General features: G+C 43.5%; 1 protein-coding gene across 2 annotated transcripts in view; it reads right to left on the bottom strand.

Annotated features, from left to right (window-relative positions):
• The window catches only part of LOC129695729 (Golgi membrane protein 1-like), a 42768-nt gene extending 27912 nt beyond the window's left edge, over window positions 1-14856 (bottom strand). The window contains exon 1 of one of the 2 annotated variants that reach the window (XM_055632942.1): window positions 14264-14856. In XM_055632942.1, the coding sequence (XP_055488917.1) occupies window positions 14264-14590 (327 nt within the window). In that variant the 5' untranslated portion in view covers window positions 14591-14856. The remainder of the gene's footprint in view (window positions 1-14263) is intronic. The other variant, XM_055632941.1, reaches the window with a different exon arrangement.
• Between the last annotated feature and the right edge of the window lie 542 nt (window positions 14857-15398).

Genomic DNA, 15398 nt, shown 5'->3' with positions numbered 1-15398 from the left:
CTGATCTGGGATCTCCGTGCTTGCAGTGCACCTGGGGGTCGGTGTCCCGATGAGGGGGCGCAGCTCGGGATGTGGGCGAACTGCCACTAGTCGCCGTAGCGGCCCATCGGGGAGCGGATTCTGATGGTCCTGACGTCTTCGGCCACCCCCCTGTACAGGAGCTGAGACTGGGAACTGTACCGCCCTTGCAGGTGAGCAGGAGAGTGGGGTTGTTTGCAGTTGCAGAGGGAGGGGGCAAGGGCAGTACAGTTCAGTCTCAGCTCCTGTCCAGGGGGGTGGCCGGAGACGTCAGGACCAACGGGACACCGACTGAAAGCACGGACATCACGGAGACTCACAGACAGCAGCAACTCTAGCCCAGCCCCGTTCCAACTCCAGAGGAACCAGAGTTGCGGATGAGGGGGCGCAGCTCGGGCTGTGGCGAACTGCCACTTGTCGCTGTAGCGGCCCATCGGGGAGGGGGTTCCTGTTGGTCCTGACGTCTCCGGCCACCCCCCTGGACAGGAGCCGAGACTGGGAACTGTACCGCCCTTGCCCCCTCCCTCTGCAACTGCAAACAACCCCACTCACCTGCAAGGGCGGTACAGTTCCCAGTCTCAGCTCCTGTACAGGAGGGTGGCCGGAGACGTCAAAGCCCGAGCTGCGCCCCCTCATCTGCAACCCCAAGAACAAGGCGTACCTTGCACACCATCAGCTTCTGCCCCTACGGGAAGCGTGTTCCTCTGGAATTGGAACGGGGCTGGGCTGCTGCTGGCTGTGGGTCTCTGGGATCTCCGTGCTTGCAGTGGGCCTGGGGGTCGGTGTCCCGTTGGTCCTGACGCCTCCGGTGACTGGCACTGACCTGCTGGCATCGCCGACGTGAAGACAGTGCAAAGCCCCCGCGCCGGTGCAATGGGCGGGGAACTGGAGAGGGGATGGAAGGGGGTCACACACATGGCCGGGAAGCAGAGGGGTGTAGGTGGGGTGAAACTGAAGGGAGCGACAATCTGCTGCTGCCTGCCCTCAGAGTTAAAACGTTCCCACGCAAGACTCACGATACACTGTGTATCGTGAGTCTACCGTGGGAACTTTTTAAACTCAGCGGGCAGGCAGCAGCAGATTGTCAATTATTAACCCTCCCGCGCAATATACCCTCACCTCTTTTATTAATGGGGATTTAGTTCCCCTTTCTTCGAGGACCGACGGGAGGTTCCGCTGTCACCTCTGCAGGCCGCCCTCGGTGAACGTCTTCAAGGACCTTTCTTCAAGGACTGAAAAAATGGCCGCTATTCGGAGCTTTTCGTTATTTGGATATTCGGATTAAAGGTTGTGCACCTGTACCAGCATTTTTCTTTAATCTCCTCATTCATTCATCTTCCTCTATTTACAAGCCTCCCAATTGATAATTAACTTGCATCATTCCCCACCCTCAACCAGCACCAAACATTGTGTCACCTGGACAAATTGATGTCGACTCTATTGCAGACATTTCTTGTATTCTCTCCATCTCTTCTTCTGCAAGACCGTGAATGACTACTTCTGAACATTTTTACAACACCATGCATTGGAATATGTGCTGTGAACACCTCCATTGACATACGCCAAAATCTTGCTTTTACTCAACCTATTTAGCATTCTCGAATTGTTAACTGCGTTATGACCAGTTAAATACATTTGAAACATATTGTGGGAAACACAGAAACAAATTTGTTCAAAACACATATCCTTCAATCATATAACCATATAACAATTACAGCACGGAAACAGGCCATCTCAACCCTTCTAGTCCGTGCCGAACACATAATCTCCCCTAGTCCCATATACCTGCGCTCAGACCATAACCCTCCATTCCCTTCCCATCCATATAACTATCCAATTTATTTTTAAATGATAAAAATGAACCTGCCTCCACCACCTTCACTGGAAGCTCATTCCACACAGCTACCACTCTCTGAGTAAAGAAGTTCCCCCTCATGTTACCCCTAAACTTCAGTCCCTTAATTCTCAAGTCATGTCCCCTTGTTTGAATCTTCCCTACTCTCAGTGGGAAAAGCTTTTCCACGTCAACTCCGTCTATCCCTCTCATCATTTTAAAAACCTCTATCGTCCCCCCCTTAACCTTCTGCGCTCCAAAGAATAAAGCCCTAACTTGTTCAACCTTTCTCTGTAACTTAGTTGCTGAAACCCAGGCAACATTCTAGTAAATCTCCTCTGTACTCTCTCTATTTTGTTGACATCCTTCCTATAATTAGGCGACCAAAATTGTACACCATACTCCAGAATTGGCCTCACCAATGCCTTGTACAATTTTAACATTACATCCCAACTTCTATACTCAATGCTCTGATTTATAAAGGCCAGCACACCAAAATCTTTCTTTACCACCCTATCTACACGAGATTCCACTTTCAGGGAACTGTGCACAGTTATTCCCAGATCCCTCTGTTCACCTACATTCTTCAATTCCCTACCATTTACCATGTACGTCCTATTTTGATTTGTCCTGCCAAGATGTAGCACCTCACACTTATCAGCATTAAACTCCATCTGCCATCTTTCAGCCCACTCTTCCAACTGGCATAAATCTCTCTGTAGACTTTGAAACTCTACTTCATTACCCGCAACCCCACCTATCTTAGTATCATCTGCATACTTACTAATCAACAAAATATTTTTTTTTGGCTGCAATTTGACATGGGGAGGAACTCTGCTTACTCCTTTTGACATGATGCCGTGGGATATTTTACCGGGGGGGGGGTCAAGAAGAAATGGTGGTCCAGACACAGCCTTGGTTTAAAATTTCATCCAAAGGCAGTAGCACCACCATTTCATAAATATTGTACTAGAATGAAAACTGCGAGACTTGAACCCACAATCAAGTCAGACTCCATTCCAGCAATGATACCATCTGAACCACAGCGGACTCTAACACGAGCCAATGAAACAAAAAACAATATATTCTGTCTTCACCCTGAACCATTTACTGTTTCTTTCCACAAATGCTACCAGACTTGCCATGTGTTCCCAGCATTTCAAATTTCTTGCATCTCTGATCTTTTTCGTTTTCCATATAAAAGACATTAATTAGCTAATGTCCTTTTGTAAGGAAAATAATGAAATTAACATCAGAGAACAACAGTTCTTAAGTTTCTTTATCTACTTCCATGCTTCTTTTCAACTCTGGAGATAGATATAGACTGTGTTATTTTATATTTAGTCCTGTATATTTCAGAATCAGTCATTCTTATAGCACAAATAATAAAAGATAAATAAATATAACCTGACATCAGAGCAGGAAGGAACATAAAACAAAGCAATAGGCCATAAAAATCAAATGAAAACCACTTTAAGCTTCAAATAAATCTGATTTACGGTGTTGATAAATTCCTCTTTTTTTATCTCCCCAATCTCAAGTCAAGTTCAGTTTATTGTCACATGAACGGGTCTAGCGGGGTATAAGTACAATGAAAATTCTACTTGTAGCAGCAACACAGGCACATCGATTCAAACAACACCCAAAACAAATCACACACAAATCAAACACAGCAGAAAACACTGTTGAAATAAGACATCAGCACAAAATGCAATTAGAAAATAAGTCCAAGTCCTTGCTAATCCAGGCAGCATTGTGGTAAAGCTCTTCTGTATACACTCCAAGGCTTCCACATCCTTGCTGCAAATGGACAACCAGAACTGCGCACGATACTCCAAATGAAGCCTCATCAAAATTCTATAAAGCTGAAACATGAGTTCCTGGCTCTTGTATTCAGGGGCCAAACTGACGAGGGAGAGCGTACCATACAACTCGTTTACTATTTTATCTACTAGTGTAGCAGTTTTCAGGAAGCTATGGACTTTAATTCCAAGGCCCCCTTGTACCAAAAAGTTGCTAAGGCTGATGCCACTAACTGTATAGTACCCCTTTACATTTAAGTTCTCAATGTGCAACACCTCTCCCTTGCTCAGATTAAACTCCATCTGCGATTTCTCCAGGCATATCTGTAACTGATCTATATCCTGCTGTATCCTTTGACAGCCTTCTTCACTGTCCACAATGCCATTAACTTTTGTGTCGATTGCAAACCTACTAACCCACTCATCTACATTTATGTTCAAGTCATTTGTTTATATCACAAGAAACAGAGGTTTGCAGGACAGATACCTGTGGAACTCCACTGAATAATACACTACCACCACTACCCTCTGACTTCTATGGGTAAGCCAGTTCTGAAGACGAACTACAAAGTCACCATCAATCCTATGCATGTTATATGGTTATATGGTTATTATATGGTTAGTCACTGAACCTTAATTGGTACACGTGAAAAAGCTACTTTTCTTAACTACTAAACCAGGTTCGCTTCTTAATAAACAGACACCACACAAACAAGCTGGAGAAACTCAGCGGGTGCAGCAGCATCTATGGAGCGAAGGAAATAGGCAACGTTTCGGGCCGAAACCCTTCTTCAGACCTTGTGTAACCTTGTGTAACTTTCAGACCTTGTGTAACTTTCAGACATTGTGTAACCTTCTTCAGACCTTGTGTAACCTTCGATTCTCCAGCATCTGCAGTTCCTTCTTAAACACCACACAAACTGTTTGGTAGACCAGTTCAAAACTTTACTTAACATCGGCCGATGGAAGGGAGCAAGAATTCCAGCTAAATGACCAATGTAGACACTCGACTGTCCTCGGTCCCCTTCTCTGAACAACGGAATCACATTGCCTTAAATAGGGTTTTTTTGTCCCCTTAGCACATTCCACAGACATTAGTCATGGTCAGAGGTACAGGAAAAGGTTTCCACAGAATGCATCACATCAAAGGCATTTTGTTTACATGGTACAAGATATACTAAAAACATTGGCCATTTGTTTTAGGTCATTTTATCTCCAAAGAGATCATCCTAGCTCTTTCGCTGCTTCCTCTCTGTCACTTGGTCCCTCATAAACATAGGCCATTTGGTTTATGGCATCTTATCTTTCCACTTCCCTGGTTCCTCTCTCGTCAATTCGCCCCACATAAGCATTGGTCATTTAGTTTATGACATCTTACATCAAAGGGATCTCTCTAGCTTCTCCTCTCTGCTTGTCACTTGGGAGACAATATTATAGGATTTATTATCTCACACACCGCAACCCGAGGCAAACCTAATTTGAGACTAAATATAAGATGTAAGCTAGCCCAGAAGCCAATTTAATTTCTCATATTTTTAACTAAAATTCGGCTTCATCATTCCATCCTTTTATCAAAATTTTGATAACTACAGTCCTTGCTGAGTACATAGGAAAGACCATAAGCATCGCATCAGACAAATTAATAGTACACCAGAAACACAATCAATTCATAGTGGACAATCGTTTCACAAGTCCCTCCAAACATTTTAAATGGCCACCAACCTCCCCCGGATGTGACACTAATATACTACCATAGGACAGGAAAAGGATCATAAAAATTGCTCAGCCTTTATTCGGCTTCACTTGGAATTCCCCGTGTACTGGTGTAACTGGTTCATGCTTCTCTTGTGTGGCACTGCATTTGCAACATAACAATGCCCTGTCACAAATATACTGTTTCCTAAAAATACACCAGTGCCTTGGTTGTGGCAAAAAAAGGTAGATTTAACTGGCCTTTGCAGACTTCTTACAGACTGTAGTCAGGGTATCTTTGCTGCGCTTTTCATGTTTGACTTCAATCTTGTTTAAAAGGAGGTGTGTACCATCCTTTAAATGTGGGTTAGTCCGCAAGCTTGCCATTCTGAAGAAAGTTCAGTCCATGTGGGCTGGGCCACCCCAGAATAAAGGGAGCGTCAATAGCCCATTGTCCTTGTTTCCACAAACTGTTCACTGTCAATCAAATGTATCCAGCGACGATGATCTTCAATCTTTACAGCAGTTCATGTTGTTAGCAACACTTGGTTGTTCTTTTCAACACAATCTCAATTTCTTCTTGTCCCAGCACTCCCGTCATCGTATAGCTTTTATGGCTTCCAGCAAAGCTCCTCCAACCTGGGAATGTAGATCTGGCAAGACATGGTTTAATTGCCGTCCATACATAATTAGTTAATTGCCCAGGGCCTGTAGGTGGCTTCCCCCCACTCTCCAGGGGGTGGACACAGCAGCTTTTCCTGCATCAATAAAAAGTTGTAAATCTTGTTCACCAGCTGAGTTTCTCCAGCACTTTTGTCTACCTTTGATCCTCCAGTATCTCCAGTTCCTTCCTAACCCTTCCCTGTGAACTTATTCTTTAATCCGATTATATCCGAAGAGGCTCTCTCCACCTGAATATTCAATTCTCCAAATATGTTCTCTTCCCCAATCTACTTTATCTTCTCACCTTTCATCCCTCATTGTAAGTTCCCTCAAACCCCCTTTTGTAAGTCATAAGACAATTTTTCATGTACAGGTACCTTCATTTCCCTCACACAGCACATGTTTCAACATCTTTTTGTTTGCTTGAAAACAGTAATCTTGCTTCATTTGCATTTTAAAAGACAACCTCTGTTATCATATCAAAACAATCTTTCCCAAAAGAACTCACTCAGAATCAGTAATCAATAATACATTTTCTTTTTCTCTGTAATTTTGACATTTCCAATCTCATTTAACACTTTAATCGGGATGAGTCTTTTTTTTTTTTTTTAAAACTTGGTTCAAAAGATTTATAATCAACCAACACATTTTATCATTCGAGTATAGCTCTGCCCCCCCCATTCATGCCTGTTTCTTAATGGAGCACACCATAAACTTTGTCCATTTGCATTTTAAAGGACAAACTTCTTAAAGCGACACACAACTTTGCTCATTGCTTCGAATTTCACACATTCCACATACAAAAAACATTGCTTTACAAGCAGTACATATACAAAAACATTGGTTTACCAGCAGTATATAATATTTCATCTTCAAAGACATCTCTTTGTAATTTACTTTCCCTTTTTTTGACAAGACTTATGTTTACCAAAATCCTGGTTACCTAACCCTAATTGGACATTGATGCAGATCATGAATAGTCAGACTCCCCTTGACTTTTCAGTCTCCCTACCCTATCCTCATTTCTCCATTGAATTTTCCTTCATCCCCAATTTTTTTATAACATAGTTGCTTGTCAGAAAAAGGATTTACCTCCGGGGTAATTTTGTTTTGCAATCCCCATTGACTCTTTCCACCATCCCAGATGCCTGTGGGTGGTGTACACAGTGAATTGCTGTCTGATATTAAAATGTGCACATTTTTCCTTATTAATAGTGGTTGGTAGAGCTTCACTCCACCTGCTAAATAAATCTAAAATCACTAAGCAATATTTATAACACTGGGCCCTTGGCATTTCAATAAAATCTACCTGTATGCATTCAAACGATCGTGAAGGCATTGGCGTCACCCCTGAGTGTATCTTAATTGGTTTGCCTGGATTACTTCATTGGCAAATTTTACATTCAGAGGCCTGCCACCACATTTCCTTTGTTATCCTATCATTCCCTCCTTACCAGCATGGGTAAGACGGGTAAAAATGTATCGTATACACCAACTTGTCCAAGTGGGGTGTGCTGTATCAATGGCACAGCCCTCTTGTTTCCATAGTTATTATTATATATAAGAGGCGTCCCTCTGTAATGTACATACCTCCCTCATGTTTGGCAGGACTGTTCTATTTGCTGTCACTACGCATTTGGATGTACAGGCTGCACTGTTTGGATACACTATCGGCAAATTCATTACCTTTTGCTATAGGGTCCCCAGCACCAGTGTGTGCAGTACATTTAATAATAACCAGCTGTTCTGGTAGCATCAATGCCTTAAACAAATTACGCACAGAAAGGCATTCCCGTGCTCCCAATCCTGGGGAGCTTTGTAAGGTCAGAACTTCAAGGAATAGGGATATTACTGACGGAACTGTCCCAGGTAAGGATGCCACTGCTATTGGTAGGGCATAGGGAGGTGGACATCTCACAAGATTATCTAACTCCTCATCTTCATTACCAAATAGGGTCGTCGAGCCAGACATGAAGTCTCCTCCAGAGGATTTACCAGTACTGGGTTTATTTTTACTAACCATCACCTGTTTATCACCTCCTGTCTGTCTTTTAATTATTTTCTCTTGTTCCTCTGCCCACTGGCATTCTAGTTGCAATACTTTCCATCCTTTCATAGTTCCATCCTTATTTCGTAACTCTATCCCTTGTTTACACGCAGTATCCATCCAACTTCGAACTCTCCTCATGCTTCTCTTCTCTGCTTCTGCTTTCCATGTTTTAATTCCTTTCTTCCATTTCTTTCCTGCCTTCCTTTCCCATATAAATGTCTCTACATTCCATGTGCCCCCTACTGGCCAGGATTCATCCCCCAACCGTTTGGTCAACTTGCAACTTAACATTCTAAATTTCTTATACTTAGGATTCAAATAACACATATATTGGACTGGTATCCAGAGCATTCCCCATAGATAGATAGAGAGAGAGAAAACAGACTTCTTAATTCCAAATATTTCAACCAGGCTGACCCACTAAATGAGACCCCAGTTTCTCAATTTGGCTGACTTTAACTCTTTAATATACGACCCAAGTATCTCAACGAAGCAGACCCGCTAACCGGGACCCCCGTTTCTCAACCTGGCAGACTTCTTAATTCTTTAATATACATTGCCAATTATTTCTGAATCCGACAACTCTTTGGATGTCTCAATAAGCCAGACGCACATCTCAACCCCCGTATCTCAACCCGACAAATCACGGATGGCTCAACGAGGCTGATGAGCCCTTAGTAGAGAGAAAAAGAGAGATAGACAGAGAGAGAAAAAGAGAAAGAGAAACCGCTCAAGTCCTTAAAAATATACACAATTCCTTCTTAAAAATACATACACAATTCCGTCTTAAAAATACATACACAATCCCTTCTTAAAAAAAAAAATATAAAGCCCAACTGGTCTTACCTTTGTCTGTTTCTAAGAACCTCGGCAGGGAACCAATTCAATGTCTGATGAAGGATCACAGACGTTCCCGGGAGTTTCTAGGGAGTCGGTCTTACAAGGGGGCCGATAGAGCTCAGTTATCTCCCCTCCAATCCCGGCAACCTCTGCAACCTCTTGCATAGTCAGCCGTTGATGTGGTCCCAGCGAGGCCTGCCAAAAAAACGCCAATGAAAAAGCTACTTTTCTTAACTACTAAACCAGTTCGCTTCTTAATAAACAGACACCACACAAACTGTTTGGTAGACCAGTTCAAAACTTTACTTAACATCGGCCGATGGAAGGGAGCAAGAATTCCAGCTAAGTGACCAATGTAGACACTCGACTGTCCTCGGTCCCCTTCTCTGAACAACAGAATTACATTGCCTTAAATAGGGTTTTTTTGTCCCCTTAGCACATTCCACAGACATTAGTCATGGTCAGAGGTACAGGAAAAGGTTTCCACAGAATGCATCACATCAAAGGCATTTTGTTTACATGGTACAAGATATACTAAAAACATTGGCCATTTGTTTTAGGTCATTTTATCTCCAAAGAGATCATCCTAGCTCTTTCGCTGCTTCCTCTCTGTCACTTGCTTTGGTTTATGGCATCTTATCTTTCCACTTCCCTGGTTCCTGTCACTTCGCCCTCATAAACATTGGTCATTTGGTTTATGACATCTTACATCAAAGGGATCTCTCTAGCTTCTCCTCTCTGCTTGTCACTTGGGAGACAATGTTATAAGATTTATTATCTCACACGCCGCAACCCGAGGCAAACCTAATTTGAGACTAAATATAAGATGCAAGCTAGCCCAGAAGCCAATTTAATATCTTCTTATATTTTTAACTAAAATTCGGCTTCATCACACGTGACAATAAAAGACCTTTGAAACGTTTGAAACCCTAGCATGAAGTATTTTGTCAAATGCCTTAAAGTCCATGCAAAGAACATCTACTACCCTCAATCATCTTGGTCACCTCAAAACAAACTAATTCTCGTGCCCATGACACAATTTGCTCTGCAAAAAGCAATGGGCCCTATTCTTAGTCATGTGTGTGACCAAATATATGAAAAATTGTGGAATACATCTCTCCTAATTCTGAAAGCATTACAGGTATATTGTTTTGTACTGTATATATGATTCATATTTTTTCAAAGTTTATCAAGTGAATTTTTTATTTTATGCTGACAATGTTTGTTTCGGGCCAGAGGTCAAATATGACTGGTCACATGTGTGATTTCACACGGAAGCATTTCTTTCATAACAGTTTTATGTTACAAACTGAATTTTAAAAAGCTAGAATTTTCATATCTTTAGAAGACATACATTATAGTTCTGTGGGTAGGAAAATAGCAATGAATAAGATTAATCACTTACAATCATTTTTAATGCATTACTTTATGTGATGACATCTGGTCACATGTGTGACATTTTGGTTAGCTTTCCAAAGAATGGCCCTATACTGACTCTCTAATTAGCTCTTTGTAGTCCTCTTTTAACGTTAAACAGTAAGTTGTCCTTGTTTTCTATCCTAAACAATCTACAATGGCCATTAAATCTTCCAATCCAAACATCTTTGACATGGGCTGCAACCAAAATGTCCAGAGGAAACTGAGACAGTCAGAATTAAACCTGGGTTGCTGGAGCTGGATGGTACAGCTGTACCATGCCATTGTGCTGCTCAACCCCCAATTTGAGGAAAATATTTGTACACATTTTATGATTGGGATTTGGATGGGGCTTTTTTCTCAATATTACATAATCATAGAAATCCAGTATTTCCAGCTGTTCTAATTAGCATCTAACCTTGGGTCAACAACAGTGAAAGCATGCACACATGCACAGGACAGCATGGTGGCGCAGAAGTAGTTGCTGTCTTACAGCGCTTGCAGTACCGGAGACCTGGGTTTGATTCTGAGTGCGGGTGCTGTCTGTACGGAGTTTGTACATTCTCACAGTGATCGCATGGGTTTTCTCCAAGACTCCAAAGACATACAGGTATGTAGGTAAATTGGCTTGGTATAAGTGTAAATTGTCCCTAGTGTGTGTAGGATAGTGTTAATGTGCGGTGCGGACTCGGTGGGCCGAAGGGCCTGTTTCCGCGCTATATCTCAAAACTAAACTAAAATTGCTTGTTTGTACTACAATAATTACCAGACATAGAAACATACTACAATAATTACCAGACATAGAAACAGGCCTGAGCCAGCACCGCTATTCAATATGATCATGGCTGATCATCTAAAATCAGTATCCCGTTCCTGCTTTATCCCAATATCCCTCGATTCCCTTAGCCCTAAGAGCTAAATCTAACTCTCTTGAAAACATCCAGTGAATTGGCCTCCACTGCCTTGTGGCAGAGAATTCCAGATTCACAACTCTGGGTGAAAAAATGTTTCCTCATCTCAGTCCTAACATAGGGATCTTGCATGTATTTGGTTGGTTATGTACACTTTAGGATGGTTTCAAGATTAGAAAGATGCAACATATATCTATTATGCTCTTGTATCATGTTCTACCACGTATATATTGGGTGCAATTCTGAGTTGCCGATTAACTTACCAACCCTTCAACCCCTTGGAAATGGGAGACCCAGAGAGAATCCAGCCAGTCACAGGAAGACGTGTGAACTCCACATATACAGCACCACTGGTACTGAAGAACAGCATGCCAATTCTCTGAGGGCAAAATTTATTAACTGCTTCCTTGACAAAAGCTTTCAAGATGTTCTGGGAGCAAAAAAATAGAAATCAAGAGGAAGTTGTGCAATGGTTAACTATCTTGTTCTCGACTGTCATGGGATTGTACAATCAAGTGAGTTTGTTTAAAATATATTTTTAGCGCACTATTTCGGTTACATTGCCATCTCGAGTAAAGACCAACTTTGTGAAGGTGGCCTGGAAAACGAGTCCAACCCTCTATTTACGTTCAGTTACGCACTGAATTCCACAGATCCGTAGATCACTGTTTTACAGGGTGTGGTGCATTTTGTATATTAAGCCATTCATATGACACATTAGACACAAGGTCTAATCCTCGTTTACAAAAAAAAAACAAAATGCTGAAGTTACTCAGCAGATCAGGCAGCATTTTAGGATGAATAGGCACCATTTCGGGTTAGGGCAATGGGTCAACAGAAGGACCTCGACAAAAAACGTCCCTATCCATGTCCTCCAGAGATGCTGCCCGACCTGCAGAGTTATTCCAGCACTTGTGTACTTTTTTAAAAATCATAATACATTATTCTTATTGATACACAGCAACAAAAATACTTTCACCAGCAATAACAATACAGTACTATCCATCAGATATCTATCATTTGTAAATCAGGTTAGACATGAATATTAATAGATGATGACTCACCGAGACATTGTACTAAAATGCCATTTTAGGATGTCATCAACATATATTTGTGTACAAAAAGGAAAAGATGCAAATGTTTTGACTATCCAGAGTTAACTAATGAGTAACAAAAAGGTTAGCACTCCAGATTAACTCCCCAAAGGTAGGATGGACAGTTGAGTTGACGTCAGGGCAATTATATTTTTTGTATCCAAGTGGCGATAAATAGTAATAGTTAAATATCCAAAATTTTGTGGAGATTTCATTAGCAAATTATATTGAAATTATGCACAAAAATCTGCCCATTTTGTTAACTATAATTTGCAGCAAGATAAACTCTGAAGTTTTATAAATAACATTAAATCCTGGAAACACTTTTTGACAGCATCTGCAGAAAGAGAACCAGAGTAATCATTTCAGGCCAAATTCTATTTATTGGAACTGGACAATTATACTTACCCAGAATCACAATTACATGTCACGAACGTTTAATTGTATCGTCCCCCAATCCGGGGGGGGGGGGGGAGCACGGCGTCACAGGGGAGGGCTGGTCCCCGAACACAATATTTCATCACTCACCACTCCCTAGAGAGGGAGGGGGTAGAGAGAGGGGTGGCAGAGAGGGATAGGGGTAGAGAGAGGGGAGGCAGAGAGGGATAGGGGTAGAGACGGAGGGAGGGGGTGGAGGAGGAGGGGGTAGAGAGAGGGAGGGGAGTAGAGAGGGAGGGTAGAGGGAGAGGAGTAGAGAGAGTGGGAGGGGGTAGAGATGGAGAGGGGCAGAGAGGGAGGGGGGTAGAGACCCGACCCCATCTCCATCCTCCTCCCCTCACTCCCTCAGGAACTACCCAGGTCGTAGAGCAGCACCAGGGCCTGGAACTGGGCCTGGTTCTCGTACTCGACCCAGGCCTGACTGTAGACCCAGGCTCGTTCTTGGTTCCAGCGGCAGCCTCCAGCCATCAGCTCGGCCGTCGCCTGGGCTACAGTGCAGGTTCTGACTTCACCGTTCCTGACCCTGGACCCAAGTTCATCCTTGTTTCCACCAGCGGCTTCTTTCTCGGCCCTGGTCCCAACCGAAACCCCGGGCTCGGCCCTCACTCCAGCTCCAGCACCACCCTTCCCGTCAACGTCGTCAGCCACCGCCACGCGAGCGCTGGTGTGCCTCTCCCTCCTGGAGTGTCCCGTCCTGCCTTGCGAGTGCATTGTGACATCACTCAGGTTTTTTCCGAAATGGGTGAGTTTTCGGGCTGGTTTTAAAACTTTAAATGATTAAAAAGTTCAGAAATACAGGTAGGAATGCGACGGGCAGATGTTTATCGCCTTGACGTGAAAAATGTGAATAGAATGTGTGAAATGGGAAAGCTGTGGCCTAGCATTTGAAAGAAAATTGGAAAATAGGAAAATTAACCCAATTGACACACATATCCACAAACAAGATGAAGAGTTTTAGTATTATAGAGATATGTACCGAAAGGAAAGAATGAAATGCTGCATTACTCCAGCACTTTGTTTTGATCAAACTTAAATTTCGACCGTTTCTCTCTCCACAGATGCTGCCTGGCCTGATGGACATTGTTTGCTTTTATTCATTTTCTGTTTTCATTCAATAACATTCGTGACGTGACGTTTACTTCTTCCCTTTAGTTTTCTCCTTCCAAATCTTTAGTCCCACAAATAATCAATGAAGGGCCTTGCGTAAAACACAAAAGTGTTGGAGTAACTCAGCGAGTCAGGCAACACCTCTGAAGGACATTAACGGGCAACATTTCGGGTCGGGATGCTTCAAGAGTCTGAGGAAGACACTAAACATCGCTTACTTATGTTCTCCAGAAATGCTGTCTAATGCGGTCTGAAGTGTCTCGACACGACACTTCACCAATTCCCTTTCTCCAGAGATGCTACCTGACCCGCCGAGTTACTCCAACACTTTGGATCTATCTTCTATGCTGCCTGACCCACTGAGTTTCTCCGGCGCTTTATGTCCTTTTGAGCCTCACCTTTACATCGTGACAAGCGCGGATCTCCGACTGAAGATACTGCTGGTGCAGCTGCGCTTGCCGCTCCGCTTCCTCCCGCTGGCCCTGCAGCTGCACCTGCAGCTGATACTTGGCCAGCTCGGCGACGCCGACATCAGACGCCACGCGCCGCATCTCGGTGTTGAGGACGGCGACGCGTGCCTGCAGCTCGGAGCTGCGCGCGCTCGACAGCCAGTAGGTGAGGACGAGGAAGGCCATGCACGCACTCAGCGCCAGCAGCAGCACGAGCAGCAACGGCGGCGTGGAGCGCGCGCTGCGCCGCCCGCTGCCCAGGCCCAGGCCCACCATCAGCCGCCGGCAGCGGCGCCAACGGCAACGGGGGAAGCTCGGCAACGGGGTCTGGCCAAAGGTAAGAGAAATGTAATGAAATTATACCGAATCCAAATCTATTTGAACAGCAAATCTTAGATAGAATGGATCGGAGCTGGCAGCCACCGGAAAGAAAGTGAACCACAGCTGACGGGCGGGCGGGCAACAGCGGTGAAGGCCAGTATCGGATGATACGACGAGCGCGCTCCGTGGCGGATATATGCGGAGTGAAGGCGGATCCGAACCGTGCACCTGCGGACCGTCGCCCCGCGTCATCGCGCCCGTCACCTCCCCTTGTCCCCAATGGAGATGCGCTACAGCAGGTTGTTTCTGCTGTCAAAGGGTCGCGGAAAATATAAACACGAAAACTGGAATTGATATACAAAGTGTAAATCAAATGCATTCCTCCTCGTTCTGCTGTCGTAGGCGCACGGTGCGAACAGCCCACCCAATTCAGTACTTAATATCATGAAACAAGTTCTCATAGTGGGTTACTCCGTGTTTAAAATAGTTCTAAATGCAACTGAAGTTTAAGACGGACATTACTTTTGCTGACGAGTGACTAGGAGCAGTTTTCCAGATGGGATTGGTTTACCACTATTGACGTTAATCCAAAATTATCTAAAAATAATAATTGTAATTGTAACTTATTAGCCAAGTAAGTAAAAACATACAAGAAATTTGATTTGTCATACAGTCATACCAAAAAAGCAACAAGACACACAACTACATAAAAATTAACATAAACATCCACCACAATACACTGTGATGGAAGGCAATAATGTAT

The sequence above is a fragment of the Leucoraja erinacea genome, chromosome 3, assembly GCF_028641065.1.
Source record: "Leucoraja erinacea ecotype New England chromosome 3, Leri_hhj_1, whole genome shotgun sequence".
NCBI classification, from domain to species: domain Eukaryota; kingdom Metazoa; phylum Chordata; class Chondrichthyes; order Rajiformes; family Rajidae; genus Leucoraja; species Leucoraja erinaceus.
The sequence above is the reverse complement of the archived record's forward strand: the minus strand, read 5'-3'. Positions and strand labels throughout refer to the sequence as shown.